Source organism: Diadema setosum (genome assembly GCF_964275005.1).
Source record: "Diadema setosum chromosome 20 unlocalized genomic scaffold, eeDiaSeto1 Scaffold_20_unloc_1, whole genome shotgun sequence".
Lineage (NCBI taxonomy): Eukaryota > Metazoa > Echinodermata > Echinoidea > Diadematoida > Diadematidae > Diadema > Diadema setosum.
Window position 1 is genome coordinate 575,269 of NW_027307649.1, and position 15,255 is coordinate 590,523.

At 41.4% G+C, this 15,255-nt stretch overlaps 1 protein-coding gene across 1 annotated transcript; it reads left to right on the forward strand.

Annotated features, from left to right (window-relative positions):
* Positions 1-1,449: 1,449 nt before the first annotated feature.
* Positions 1,450-14,394, forward strand: LOC140245683 (uncharacterized). The gene is made up of 7 exons (XM_072325226.1): positions 1,450-1,573; positions 5,320-6,336; positions 6,996-7,134; positions 9,021-9,185; positions 10,190-10,341; positions 12,751-12,857; positions 14,176-14,394. Exons 1-7 carry the CDS (start codon positions 1,450-1,452, stop codon positions 14,392-14,394), a joined length of 1,923 nt encoding a protein of 640 aa, XP_072181327.1.
* The last annotated feature ends 861 nt before the right edge of the window (positions 14,395-15,255 follow it).

The following is a 15,255-nucleotide window of genomic DNA, read 5'->3' on the forward strand; positions in this document are numbered from 1 at the left end:
AACTTGTCTGCTGAGAATAACGAGGGGGGTAAGTTGCTTTAAACACTGAGTGGCAACTTAACGCTCTTATCATTCTCAACTGACGAACTGTAAACCTCTTGCAGCATATGTTTTGACTGGAATTACTTTAGATATAAGTTGAGCGTAAAATGTTTGTTTAATTGGATTTGTCTGTTTTCTGATTTGCTTTGATTTGCATGAGGCTAATTTCAGTACTAGCGAATAAAATGTTTGGGTATGGGGCTACTGTATGTATCTTTATCTATTTGAATTCAATTGTACGCTAATGCTCAATCGAAGGGGGCGTGCCTAGCAGGTTAGGCTACTCAATGCAATCATGTACAATGTCATAGAAAATGTATGTCTTTTAATCTGAAGTAATTACTTTCGTATTCCTAGACAGAACACAACTGTTTCATAACTTCATTCCTTTATTAAATCACGATTACACTGTAAGCGTTTTTTTTCTCATGTTGATCTTGGTTTGAATAGAAACAAGAATAGATTTTGTTTGTCAGCTGCTAATAGAGAAGTTGTACTTAGCTCTCGCTGGGTTTGTTTCTCAAGCTGTTGGGGGCGGGCAATGCTGCTGGGGGCATCATTTTACGGCCGTCGTTGCGTTTTAAAAGTGGGTGAGGGGCAGTTTACATTTTTGGTGCCACTTCCGGGTTTCGATCATTAGCTGAAATATTTTACACGCCCCGCAAAAAAAAAAGTAGAAAGCCCTTCAGCGCAAGCTTTTTATTTCATTTATTTTTATTTTTATTTTTTATTTTTTGAGGGGGGGGGGGGTTCATCAGCTGACCCCCCCCCCCCCAAAAAAAAAAAAAAAACAACTGGTGCAACTTCCTTGATAGAGAAAATGAGGGCCCCAAAATGGTTTGACCGTATGTATTACTATGCTTTATGCAAAAAAAAAAGTGCCCCGGTGCCCCCTCCCCCGGTCGCGCCGGGCCTGTATCAATGTCATTTAACAAAGTCCCTTTATAAGCAAGTGTTGACTATTTACAGGGCAGCGATGCGATTGGAACAGACAATTGTTTTCTTATAGCTATGGTCAGCATATATGATTTGGGGTCACATTGCAATTTATGTTTGTAATAAAACTGTTTGGTCATCGCTGAATCTCGTAACGAAACTACGATTGTCCCGACTGCTTTGATATAACAGCAATAGCAGAATGTGATAGGGTGTGTGTGTGTGTGTGTGTGTGTGTGTGTGAGTGTGTGTGTGTGTGTGTGTAAGTGTGTGTGTGTAAGTGTGTGTGTTCTTGTCTGGCTTATTTGAAAGAGTTTGCTTCATGATCGTCATGTGTCACTGCGCTGTGAAATTGCTGTTTATGCTGATTTGTGTTTCTCCAACCCCATGAACAGAGACGCCATACCTTAAATGCAATTATTGATGCTCATATCGTCTGACTTGCACACTGCTGAAAGATCGGCTATGAATATGGCGCTCCTGAATCTTCACACGAAGTTGTCGCTGTTGTCGACAATCTTTCTGGTCGTGTCGCTGCTGCTTGCCCAGGCGACTGGTCTGGCGGAATCTGGGAGAATAGCGTACATGAGTTTCGGTGAGCTTTAAAGTAGTACAATAATAAGCTGGTCATTAATCTCCGCGGAATGCGAAACCATTTAGTTGCAGAGAATAAATCACATTAATAATGATCGAAATCAACAACTAAGCTTCTATAATTGTCTTTCTTAGTGTCACGTTGAAGTTCAGGTGATATCTTTTTTTTTTTCACGTAGCCATGGTCTTAAATAAACCTATCTCCCGGCCTCCCCCGGTGAAGATCAGGACGACTATGTTCGCAAATGTACCGAAGATATTTATTTTCTATTAGAAATTCAGAATGTTTATTGGCCCTACGTGTAACGCTGTTGACAAGAAACATGGAGGGCCTACTGACATACTTAATGACTGTTAAAACTATCACATAATTCAGTCGGTAGAAATCTTATCGTGAAAACAGCGTGATATTAAGGAATTTGCAGTGTTTGGAATTGCACGATGTAAAGATTTTAATTTTCCTCCACCTTTTTCTTTGTCATGATGTAAAGAATGCAAAGATTTTCCTCTATATTTTTTGTACGATCACGATGAATGCAACTGCTTGCTTACACAAAATTCTTAGAAACTGGAGCCTACCGATAATCAACTTTTATAGTGAAACAGTTCAGTTTTTATCAACGGCCAATCGTGTATGCAGTCGTATTATAATTGATACGGTCGAGTTTGTTCTCTCACAATACTTACACCTGTTCATAGGTAGGCACGCATCGGCTTGACAGAAAATTGTCCATAAGCTTTGGTCCGCATGAGTCTGTTTGGTGTCTCACCAGTATTGCTGAATTCTAATGAAGAGGCCATGATCTCATTCCACACACACATAACCACCACCACCACCACAACAACAACACACACCACCACACACAATCACTCCTAAGCAACTAAAAGGTATCAATATTATAAAGGAGAAGTCCAGGCGATTTTCATAATTTCACATCATGTAGTACATTATAAATTGACAGCTACACACTCTATAGATTTGTGGAATTTATTGTGGTCCTAAATCGGAGAAACTTATACTCTGGAAAATTCAATACAAGTTGCACTAAACAAAGATGATGACATAGGAGATTCACATATTTTATCATCCTTGTTCATTGTAATTTGTTTTAGAATTGTGAAAACATTCATATTCCTCGTTCCAATCACGGTAAATTCTTAGACTCTGTACCGGGTGTCACGACTTTATTGTTGTAGGTCTAAACGTAAAAGTCTGAAAATCATCCTGAGTTCTCTCTTAATGTAATCAATGAGACTATGTAAACATAGACTGCTTTAAAAGGGCCTATACCACATCATCCACCGCGGAGAATGCACTTTTTTTCCCGTAAGACCCCCGCTTCATAGAGATTTCTTTTCTTATTTGTCATTCGTCGTGAACGAAGTTTGTTGCTTCCGGCCACCCACCGAAGTGAATGGGATCGCAGTCTAATGAATCCGACTTGATTGGTCCACTATCAGGTGAGTGTCAGATATATCGCTCGTGTTCCTTATCGGATCACGCTCGAAATGTCTGACACTGACCTGATAGTCGATCCAAGCTAGCTGATCCACTGGACTGCGATTCGATACACTTCGATAAGTGGCCGGCAGCGATGAATTAGCTTCCGATGAGTGACCGATGAGAGAAAATCTCTGTGGAATGAGCGTGCACCGTATTCAGAATGATACATCCTCCAGCAGTGTAATTATACCAGGGAGCCACGGCATGCTTTTGTCTCTGTTTAGCTTTGCTTTGTAAGTCTCAATGGCAAAGCCCGGCTCTGATGTTCTCTACCCGCTGAAAGGTTTACATTTTACAGAAACACAAAACATTCACAACAAAGTTCAAAAGTGAATAAACAACAGAGAGGAAAAAATTATGATAGAACCTGAAGTTCTATTTCATTGTTTGCGTTGTAACAAAGAGCATTATCTACACACACATGTTATACACACACATACAATAAATGATAATCATGACTCACGAATGGCGATACCGAAAGAAGAGGAACCCAGCAAACACAGAACGTTTTCAAAACGTTTCCTAAACGTTTGTTGGAGCAAGTTTGAGGTTCCATACGTCTTCGTATAAATGGACGCTTTTAAAACGTACATACAACGTCAAATTGGGGACTTAGCATTTACTGCAAAGCACAGGTTTTTGGAGAACGTTTTAGAAACGTCAATGGACGTTACAATACGTTGTTATTATCTCTGCAATGTCTTCATCCTTTGTAAACGTCCACAAAACGTTTTTATTAGGTCTGCTACGTCGACTTCGTTTTTAATGAACGTTTAAAAAAACGTATTTATTTCGTCCTCTGTCCGTCTCTTTATTATGAATATAACTCATGCATGATTATGAATATTCAAATTAAGGTGTGTGTGATATAATTTTAGTAACCATGTCTTCATGCATCACAATATTTTGGTGGTATATAAAAGAATGTGATACAGATTCATCAATGGTAACGGGCTGACCCTATGTCAGAGAGAGGAGTTCAGCACCCTCCACCCCCCTAGCTGTCTGTCTTCTCGTTCTGTCTTCACCCTTTCCGCTATTCTTCTATCAACACTTCTCTTCCACGATGTCTCTGCCTACCAGGCTAATAATAATTAACACCTAGGCCGATAAGACAACTAGAGGCGCCTGACCCCGGGAAAGGCCAAGACATCACCGGCGTCGGCGGGCGGGTCCTATACCTGCTTTGCCGACGGGAACGGCGCGGCGTAACCCTGCATTTCTCTCGATGCAGGAGTAGGCAGATGACATCATTTCCGGAACCCTGTCCCCTTTCCTTCCGATGTATATATAAATATCATTGTAAATATAAAAATAAATGTTATTGGGTTTTTTGTAAATAATTAAAAGTATTTTAGGTTTTTATAATTAAATTTAAGGCATATCTGAATAATTATATTTTTTGGAGCAAATTGCCCACCCGGCAGAGAGCTCCACAATCCAAAAGAACAACAACAACATTCATCAATGAGGAATAGGGTGTAGTATAGGTGGTAGGACACTAGGAATATGTTAGGATAAGATTATATAGGATTAGAATACATTAATCTCAGATTGCGTCTATAATGTCATAACTATAATATTTTTTCTTGAATATCGTATAGAAAATAAACAGACATTCTTAAAAGGTTTTCTGGACGTTCTAGACGGATATGGAAGGTTCTATGAACGTTCTGGAAAGGGTCATAAGACTTTTTAGACGTTCTTAAAAAGGGTTTTGAACGTTCTAGACGGTTTTCAAAGGTTTTCTGGACGTCCGCAAAACGTCCAAAGAACGTTTTGAATATTCTTAAAAGGTTTTACTGACGTCCACAACGCTCAAAAGGTCTTATAGGTACTTAGAAATTCCGAAAGGTTTTTTTTTATTTGTTTTAAAAGTTTAAAAAACGTTTTTATAACGTCCATTTGAAACGATTTAAATACGTCGAAAACCTTCCATAAAAAGACGTTCTGAAAACGTTTTGACAAAACGTCCAAATAACGAACTTGGAATGTTTCAAGAACGTGCAGAAAACGTCCTTGTGTTAGCTGGGAAGGGCCTGGACTGCAGCTCAGAGGGTTCTACTTAGGAGGTGCCATATAGATAAGCCTATAGTTCCTCCTTGGTTCCGAGGGTTCTGCCACAGATTTTCTTCCCATCTCGTTGTTCTTTTGTCTCCCTCTCTCCCTCGCTCTCTCTCTCTCATTCCCTCTTTCTCTTTTTGTTGGCTCTTTATTTCCCCTCTCTTTATTTTTCTTTCCAGTGCTTGTTGCTGTTGTTGCTACTTGTCTCTCTTTGCTATTTTTGACTCTCCTCGCTCTTGGACCTGCGCCCAATGACGGGATAAAGTCCACTCTGAGTTGTTTCTCATCGTCCACGATGGCGCTCTTGCGAGGGAAGATCGCCCTCTATCGTCTGCAGAAGCACTGGAAGAATCCTCGCCGGGCCCAGGATCGCCTCCTCAGACACATTCTCCTCGAGAATGGCGACACGGAGTACGGCAAACGATACCGACTTCGAGACATCAAGGACAGAGATGAGTTCAGGGCTCGCCATCCACTCACAACATACGAACACTACCGTCCTTTCGTTGAAAGGGAGATTAATGGCGAGAGAAACATTATGACCCGGAAGTTCCAATCCAGTTACGTCAGGACTTCCGGTACGTCTGGTTGCGCCAAGTTGGTCCCTCGGAGGAATAGACTACGGAGAATAAGGAATTATTTGGATGTCCTTTATGCCATTGTTCACATGGCGCATCCCGATATAGGAATAATTCAGAAACAGCTGTACCACTATGTTGCTCCTGTAGTCTCTAGAAGTAAAAATGGTGCGCTCATTGAAAGTGCCCTGACTATGGGAGATGATACAAGGTTGTATTACACCACACCTCCGGCTGGTTTTCGCATCCATTCCTACGAGGTTGCGAGTTACATCCATCTCCTTTTTGCCCTGCGTTACAGGAATCTTGGCTCAATCTGCGTCTTGTTTCTGAATACGCTAGAGAGCTTGATTAAACAACTCGCACAGTGGTGGGAAGACATCGTCCATGATATCGAGTACGGAACCATCAGTGAGCGACTCAACCTTTCAGACGACATACGATCGGCACTGAAAGCTGAACTTTCTGGAGGTGACCGGCAGAGGGCGCTGGAATTACGTCAACATTTTGTAGTGGGGTTGGACAATATCTTGCCAAGGGTGTGGCCAAAGTTCAGAGTCATTATATCCGCGGACAGCACTGGAATCTGGCCAAGACTAAGAGAGAAATACTCAAGAGGTATTGTGTCGATAATGAATTCATACTCATAATAAACCCTATCAATCCGCAGTGCGTACCCTTGCAAACTTTGCTCCAGGCTGCTTCCCTATATCACATTTTCATAGGAATCTCATGCAATCTTCCGCTTAGTTTTTTTTTACCTCCAATGAATCCTCTAGGCATAGGCGGATTGCTTGTAGTCTGTCCCACCGAAGTTGCAGCCGTATGGATTTTTAGAGAACACTCCCCATGCATCATAAACGATTGTTTTTATCTTGATAATTACGTAATTAGTTTTAAGAAATCTCCAGAAGTATACAAAATGTACACAGCACAGGATTATGCACGCTACCCGCACACTCCGTCCCTACAGCATCTAAAACCATTTGGGTGGAGCGTTACGTTGTCCTACACCCCTCCCACCCCAAATTCCTGATCATCATTCCGACATCAGTCTTAAATCACTCCCGATAGCATACAGCACTGCTCTCTTCCATAATTATTTCCTCCCATCATTGTAACGCCTGCATCGTGTTGGCGTGCAGTTACTGTTACTATAAATCATGAAGGGTAACCACTAAGCAGGATATCTTTTCAAGAGCACCGAGCATTTCCGATGATGTATGTGAGAGTGTTCCCTGCGTTTAAAGAATGAAATCCACTCCACCTACCGCCAGGTATCACTTTGCTATCCAGTGGCTACGGATGTTCGGAGGGACTTACCATGGGGATCTCCATTTGGGGGTTGGACGAGCGACCGGATATGCTCTTCCTTCCTACCACAAACTTCTTTGAGTTCATCAGACTGCAGAACACGTAAGTTTGAACCACTTGTTGCTCTTTGAGCACAGTACAGGACCTACAGGTGGCAATCGATCACACAGTTATGCGCTTGGCTTACGGCCATACAGTGAAAGCAGAGGATGTTTGGCTCCGGCTGCTGTAATGTCGCGCCCTCTGTAATGTTTTGTCACTTCTGAAAGATGGTGTCGGAATTCATCGTAACCGCGGTGTAGTAGGTGACGAGGCTAAGAAAAAAATAGGTAGTCCAATGCGACAATGTTTGATATGAGCTCAATCGTGGAGGCGTTATGAACTCCCTCGTGGAGACATCATTTTGGTATATGTGATATTCTTGTTTGATATTCTTAAGATGTATTATGTTTGATATTTACGTCAGTATTGTCTGGGGCAAATTATTTGTTGTATAGGGGCCCCATTTTTTCTCTTTCTTTTCTTTCTTTAAAAAACAACAGCACGCTTAAGATGACGAACCCAAAGGGGAAGGGTATGGGAGGAGGTATCAATACCAAGTCGTACTACAAATTCATTGGGTCATAGTAGGGCCTTCTGTTCCCATGACTACCCTATAGATGCTCTCCCAACTAAGGGTAATGATCTCTTTCGTGGATGAATGAGTATATAGGTTTCGTTTTTGAAGAAATGATCCCTTGGTAGCGATCTTCCACAAAATTTTCTCGAAAACAGGCTGTAAAGGACAGTGCTTGGGTAGATATAGACACAATCAAAACACGCATGCGAACACACAACATTATATTATAGACAAAGTGCAGGTTACAGATGTCATAATCACATTCAAATGATTATCACTATCTCAACATTTGTCCTTTCCTGTTGGAAAGAACACAGTTTCCCACAGTGTGAACATATTGTGAACGCAATGTCAAATTTCTTCGAACTGTTAAATTCAAGCATTTTAGCAATGTGAACTCATTCAATGACTCGTCAATCCACACATGATTCACAGTGTGAAACAGAACATAACAATGTGAACTCTGTGAACAACCACAATAATGACAGTGTGAAATCAAATTTGCGTTTTCATGTAGTCGACTAAGTGAACACATTGTGTGAGACACTGCGTTCTTTCAGCAGAGCTTCTCTCATTCGGCCTGTTTCTTCTTGTTTTATATCTTGTGTTTAAAATAATATTCAAGGGGAATTCATCAATTTTAACAGTACATCTTTCAATTTCTCTTGTACTGCGACAGGCCGCAAAAACAGCATGGTGGACTTTGTCCACTGTTAATGAAGACGGGTTTAGGCCTACTTCTCCTGTTTCGGTAAAGCCCTCTATTTCTCAGCAAGCCTGCTCATGCCGTATTGTTTTCCTCGTGGATAGTAAAAGAAAGAACGAGAAATAAAATGACATCAGTTTGTTTGTTAATTGGTTAATTGAGGCTTCAGAAATGGGATGATTTATTTCAAATCGACGAGATGATAATTATTGAATAATTTCTGAAGTTCAGATTAAGTGTTGTTGTTGTGTGTGTGCAGAGACTACAACCCAAAGTACCTTCTGATCTGGAGATTCTCCCGCCTGAAACCCCTAGCAAACGGGAGACTCAAAGTTGATGTGTGCGAAGCGCGAAATTCCCAGGGTTCTAGATGCTCTCTGGTGCTATCTAAGACTTATTTTTTCAACATAACGATAGAAATGTGTAAGAAATCATTTCCAACGGGAGACAAAGAGCCAGGGCGGGAGAAATTAAATCTCAAACGGGAGAACGGGAGATTTTGCAAAAATGGGTTTTCGGCGGGAGATCTCCCGTCGAAAACGGGAGAGTTGGAGTCTCTCTCTGTGTGTGTGTGTGTGTGTGTGTGTGTGTTTTGTCCCGACGATAACATGTACGTATTATTGCTTTAATCATATATGCTGTTTTCTTTTCTGCCTAAATCAGTCACGAGAGTCAGCCTGAAACGCTGTTCCTTGATGAGCTCGAGATTGGCCAGGAGTACGAGGTCGTCATCACCCAGGCCTGCGGACTCTATCGATACAGACTGGGAGACATCATTCGAGTCACTGGTTTCCATGACAACTGTCCTTCATTTCAGTTTTTGTACCGGTCAGTGCAAAACACCCATGCACTCTTTGTAGTAAACTGTGACGAGTGTGACAGTGTGCAAAATAGATACCTTTCACATTAGTGTATATTTTCATCTCTTTAAAAAGAAAAAAAAAGGTTGATATAATGACAGCAAATCTTGCAGGGGGTGGCAAGTGCTTTGTTTGTTTGTTTGTTCATTTCCATCTGAGAAGATGGCTGGATAGCCCATATGCAGCTATGCTAAGCTGGTCTTCCATGGGATCCAGTTGGATGTGAGGTGGGACCACTTCACCGGGTTAAACACCCTGCTCTTTGCGATGAATGAATGAAGCGGGATCTTTTACGTGCACGAGTTGTGACTCTCTCATACACGGGACCTCCATTTTATGTCCTATCCTAGGGACAGAGTGTTTTACCTCTTGGTAGAGGGGACGGTATGATTACATACAACATTGCTAGGTCCAGATTCGGGCTCAAACTGGGGTCCTTAGGATCGTGAGGCAGACGCGCTATACCAACTGAGCCAACTCATCGCCCTAACAGTGCCATGTTAACGATAAGAATTTAAGTTCCTGAATGACTGTAGCTACGAGAAGCAGCTATACTAGCTAGATATCCTAACCTTTTCTTTTAATGAAATGGGACCCAGATAGATTCGTAATTTACAATTTTCAGTGATTATGCCATTTGCACGGAACGAACTACACGGCTTCCTTGTAATCCTGCTCTTTCAAAGATTCTTACTTTTTCATGATTAATTTTCTCTTAATACATGGTATGGGCGTTTAAGCAGAAGCATTGCGATATTTCTTAGTAATATCCTAATTTGTTTGTTTTTCGTCTGTTTGAGTCAGCTCTCTTTGTACTAGAAAAAACTTGTTAAATTTCTGATATATAGGCCTATCATCGGGTTTCATAGATAAAAGAAAATATACCATCGTTTAAGTATTGTCATTATAATCATGGAGGCCCTACACTAGTACACTTTTACCTCTGTAACTTTTACTTTCTGTCGTTTTCAGTCTGGGTCTGATTTTGAACTTGCGATATGAGAAGATTGATCAAGGCGTCGCACTCCAGGCATTTCAGGCCGCCGTGGATCGCTGGCCGGGCCGGGTCAAACTGACTGAGTTTGCTGCTGCCGAGAGTACTTTGCTCTCAGAAACATGCACTGGTGAGTATGCAAAGAATACACCAAGTTGCACTTTAAATGATTTATATGGTCCTAAACAGTCGAACCAATACAAAGAATGATTATAGAATGGTGAAATGATTAAAATACGTTAACAAATGACAGCTGCATCTAAGCGTGTGACAATATGAATAAACTCTGATTAATGATAGACCATGTGATCCAGACTAGCTTGCGGAACTTAATACTCATTAAACCCGTTTCATACGGAGACCTAGTGATCTATGTATTAACCCTATGGGGATTTCGGAATTCAGTTTGGAAAGGGTTAAGGGAGGTTCTTCAGGCATCGTGGATTGAAAGGCCAGTGTCTCCATTGATGACAATGGCGAACCTTGCCATCCTTCCCTTCCTGCGTAGGGATCGGGAGAGTAATGCGTAAAAAAACGGCCCTAGGTTGTTTCTTATGGCGGCTGTTGACCCATGATGATGAGCAGTACTCTGCAGTCGGGTAGACGAGAGCTATGGTAGCAGTAGACCTACAGAAAGTACTGGCTTTTGAATTCCAATTGTTGCTTGCGAATTTCCTGATGATGTAACCCCGTGATTTTAGTTTGTATGCAACTCTCTTCAGGTGTTCTCGGTTTCCTCTCACCTCCCTGGTTTATGTGAGATGCGGTCTAACCAGGGAGCTCCCTGGTCTAACGTACCCCCAATGTACTTGGGGAACTTCTCGTGCTTGACAGGCATACCACTCGTACAGTTAAAAAGGAATGGAGCCAATACAGAATCCTGGGGGAGGCCATTATTCAGAGTCCTAACAGAGTTGGTCTGGTTACCCAGAGTGATCCTGACTTTGCAATTAAAGACAATAAGCAGCGCAAAGTTGTCTGGCAATTGAGGATTATGGACGTTTTCAGAAGCAGACTATGTCTCCACACTATGTCATATGCTTATGAAAGGTTTACGAGTGCAACGCCTGTGTTTTAAAGCCTCTTTGGATGTCAGCCTCGATGCTATTAAGCAGGAATATGAATTGGTCAGCACATTTCTTGCCTGGTCTGAAACCTTCCTGTTCTCTCGATAGGATGAGCTTTTCCAAAGGAGAGGGCCTGACAAGGAGGAGTCGTTCAAATAACTTGAATGTTGTACACAACAGCGAGATACGTCTGTACCTGGCGGGGTTTTCAACAGTTAGCAAAGGCTTTCCACGGCTCCTTTCCGAGCTTTGGGAGTAGTTCGAGTTGAGTGGACATGGGGAAACGAGATGCCATCTGTATGCGGCCCTTGCGGTCAAGGCTCTTCAGGAACACCTCGTAGATATTATACCATTGATTCCGACCGCTTTGCCTGACTTGATGGCGTACAGGCCTATATCCATCTTTGCATGGGATTAGGGACAGCAGAGACCACTCGTCAGTTGCGAGGATAAGTAGGATTCTCTCAAGCCCTTTGTAGCAACATTCTTTCGAGCTTCCTCAGAAGAGAAGACCGTTGATTTGGCAACCAAACGGAAGGCATCTTCGTTGTCAGATACCTTACGAGGCTGATGCTGGGCTAGTGGGGCTGAACCGTGGTGACGGAGGAGGTGCCATTTCTTTGTGCTGGAGTAAATGAAATTCATATCATCAACCGGTTTTTGCTACCGTTGGCGTCTTGCTGTGTCTAGTCTCTGTTGATGTCGCGTCTCCCGTAGATTCGTAAAGCTCCAGTAGTTCTGCAGACTCGATCGGATTACCAGCATAATAAATGTGGAGTGTAGGTCTTTCTCAAAAATCCAGAGATGTGCTTCCTTGACGCTTTTTTTCAGGATACATCAGAAAGATATAGTTCCTTGAGACTAGCTGGTCAGCAATCGATTCTTCCACCCAGCCCTTATTTGTAATTTTCCCAATCAGCTTTCCTGAAATTCCATCGTGAGTTGGGCTTGAATAGCAAAATTAAAATTTGCAGCCCAGTGTGGATGTTGGCTGTGAGGGAAATGAGGGAGAATCGTCGGAGAAGCAAGAAGGGGGAGGTCATTTGCTGGTCTTTGAAGTGAAACAAAGGTCTAGTTTGAGTTTCCTTTCCGTTTACCAGAGTGGAAAGTGCCAGGTTGCTTGGCATCATGAAGAAGGAAGCGGTCGTTGATAGACGCCCAATCATCCAGGACTTTTGTTGTCATTGGCAGAATAGCCCCGGGAGGAGTGGTGACTGTTGAAATCTCCTGCATAGTAACTCTGGGTGGAGGAAGATCGGCAGCGCTGGGAAAGGCCATGTGGCGCCATAAGGGGGTTGTACATAATTAGTGACGTTGATGTCACCAACCCTGAGAGATGCGACAAAAACATCACCAAATCTAGGCTCTCTGATGCGTTTCTTTTTAGGTATGCCCCTGTTTTATTAGGAGTCTCTGTAAATGCTCGATATTTTCTGGTCTTTAACCAATTGCTTTTTTTTTCTCTGATCCAGCCTTCGAGAGGGACGAAATGATGCCATACTACTTGCTCTTTGTGGAGTTGGATTTCCCATGTGGATATGAGTCATGTGAGGAGATCACACAAGAACACAAGGCACTGGTAAATATCCGCCTAACGTCTTTCTATTATCGACTTTTGTTCTCCTTTTTTAATATCTAACAAGGTCAAAGTTTCGTTAGTTACACACCATACCCAAACTAAGCACAACAATGGAACTTTCCCCTTTAATACAGTGCACTCCCGTTATAACGAACACGGATAATATGAAATTCCGGTTATAACGAAGTAAAAATTCAGGCGCAACATTATCCACTCTATGTATTTTCTTATACATTTGCTCGGTTATTACAAAAGAAAACTGCCGGTTCGTAGGACTTTGATAATACTACGGGAGTCCACTGGATATGTAACGATTTCCAAACTGTAATTCCAAAGTCATCCCCGCACTACTTTGATAAAAGTTTTCCTTCGAAACAGAAGAGCTCGTGTAACGATTCTCAAGGCATATACCGTACTATTAAATGCCATCGTAGACAACTCGTGCCAATGAGAGAAAGGGATGATACAGCTCGCACACATCAAGGGGCAACATCGGCCGCAAACATCAACAACTACCAAACACGTGGGTACACACATACCATGCAGTACAGGCTATCCCGAGGGCGCACTTTACACAGAATGGAATGATTTAAACCTCCTCTTCACTGTAGGCGGGTTTCATGTGAACCCTTTTACAACATGTAATCTGACTGCATTCGTCAATATCTATACCCACTTTGAATGTAGTCCAAAGCTCTACAGTCGTACGTCAGATTCTTTATTGCACTCAGTATATACAATGTATTTCTCAAAAAGCTCTTTTCCACGCTGTTAGCGTGCCCCAATTACATATTGGATTCTCCTGTTTTTCAATAGGTCATATTGATGGTATTTATACGACTTGCATACCATTTTGAATAATCGGTTGTTACTATAATAATTTTCCTTAACGTAAAAAAAAAATGTGATATGGATAAATCCCTCTGATCCCTCCTGTGCAGTTTGGGAAAAGTCTGCTTAGAAATTTTGATACTAGATATGAGTCCTAAGGAGCTTCATATTCTCTAAAAAATAAATAAAATGAGATATATAATTTATAAATTGCCTCTAGTAGCGTTGCTCCTGCTTTCTGTGGGTCCGTAATGAGCATCGACAGCTTTTCAAAGATTTTCGTTTGACGCATTAACTTACTCACCTATCAGCTAATTTCTAAACTGATCAATCAAACAACCAATCAATCCATTGTCCATTCGATTGACGAATATTGCTAGCAAATTGATAGGTAATCAATGAATATACATGCATTCAGTTATCACTTGGCTGTTCATTCATTTACAGTTTTATTGGTTTATTCATGTGCCGTTTATTTTACCATCAGCTCGATCAGGAACTGCGTGACCGCAATAGCGACTACGAACGGTTGCGCCGGGAAGGTGCCATTGCATCCCCTCGAGTTCACATCGTGAAACCTGGAGCGTTCGAGGCGTTGAAGGGCCATATTTTGGACAACACCAGCACCACTGCTAACCAGTACAAAGCACCGCGCAAACTGCAGTCAGAAAGCCTAGTCGAGTTTTTACTTCATCATGTCATGTGATTGTATGGACCACGTACACGATGACTCCGATATAGATAACGTTGTTCTGATGACGATAGTAAATAAGAATAATGTGGACCCTAAAATACACATAATTATTCATACATCAATTCAAATACGAACCAAATAAGTACCTACGACATTGTTAGATAACTATGATTATGTACCATGTCAGAGCTCTAGACATCAGAGGCGAATTTTTGTCGTCTAAAATTGTATATCGTAGGCATAATTATTCTTGATAGTGATGATGATAATAATGATAATAATGATAATGCTGATACTGCTACTACTAAATACTACTACTACTACTACTACCATTACTACTACTACTACTACTACTTCTACCATTTCTTCTACTATCAATATTACTTCCATAAATTGTGGCTACCCTTGTATAATGTACAGGTCAAAGGCCAAAGTCCATTGTGACTAATTTACTCATTTAATCATGAGAAAACGAATGGATTGGCATGACGCAGCAGCTTAATGTTTTTAACAGAGATTTGGACATGTCTACTTAACAAGTGCAAATGAAATTTAATGATTATATATATGATCAAAGTTGCTAAAGACAAGGGTCATATTGTTTGGGCCGAGAAATAAAGTCAGGTGAAAAAAGAGAGTCCTGAAACAGTTGCAGCAATTAGATATTTAGGTGTAATTTTAGACTCTCACTTAAGTTGGTCTAGTCACATAGATCACATTGTAAAAGACAAAAATACCCAAATCATATGCACGCCTCCCCAAAATTAATCCCTGCGTTAGTTAGAAAATGTTAATTGATTTGTATTTTTTTCTAATTGTCCTCTGTCTGGACTACTGCTGTCCGGTATGGGGTAACAAGACTAAAACAAGTAC

Excerpts from the sequence above, each read along its gene's own strand:
- LOC140245683 (XM_072325226.1), top strand. The coding sequence starts at position 1,450 with ATGGCGCTCCTGAATCTTCACACGAAGTTGTCGCTGTTGTCGACAATC. Across the intron at positions 1,574-5,319 it reads AATAGCGTACATGAGTTTCG|TGCTTGTTGCTGTTGTTGCT; the intron begins GTGAGCTTTAAA and ends TTTTCTTTCCAG. Across the intron at positions 6,337-6,995 it reads AAGAGAGAAATACTCAAGAG|GTATCACTTTGCTATCCAGT; the intron begins GTATTGTGTCGA and ends ACCTACCGCCAG.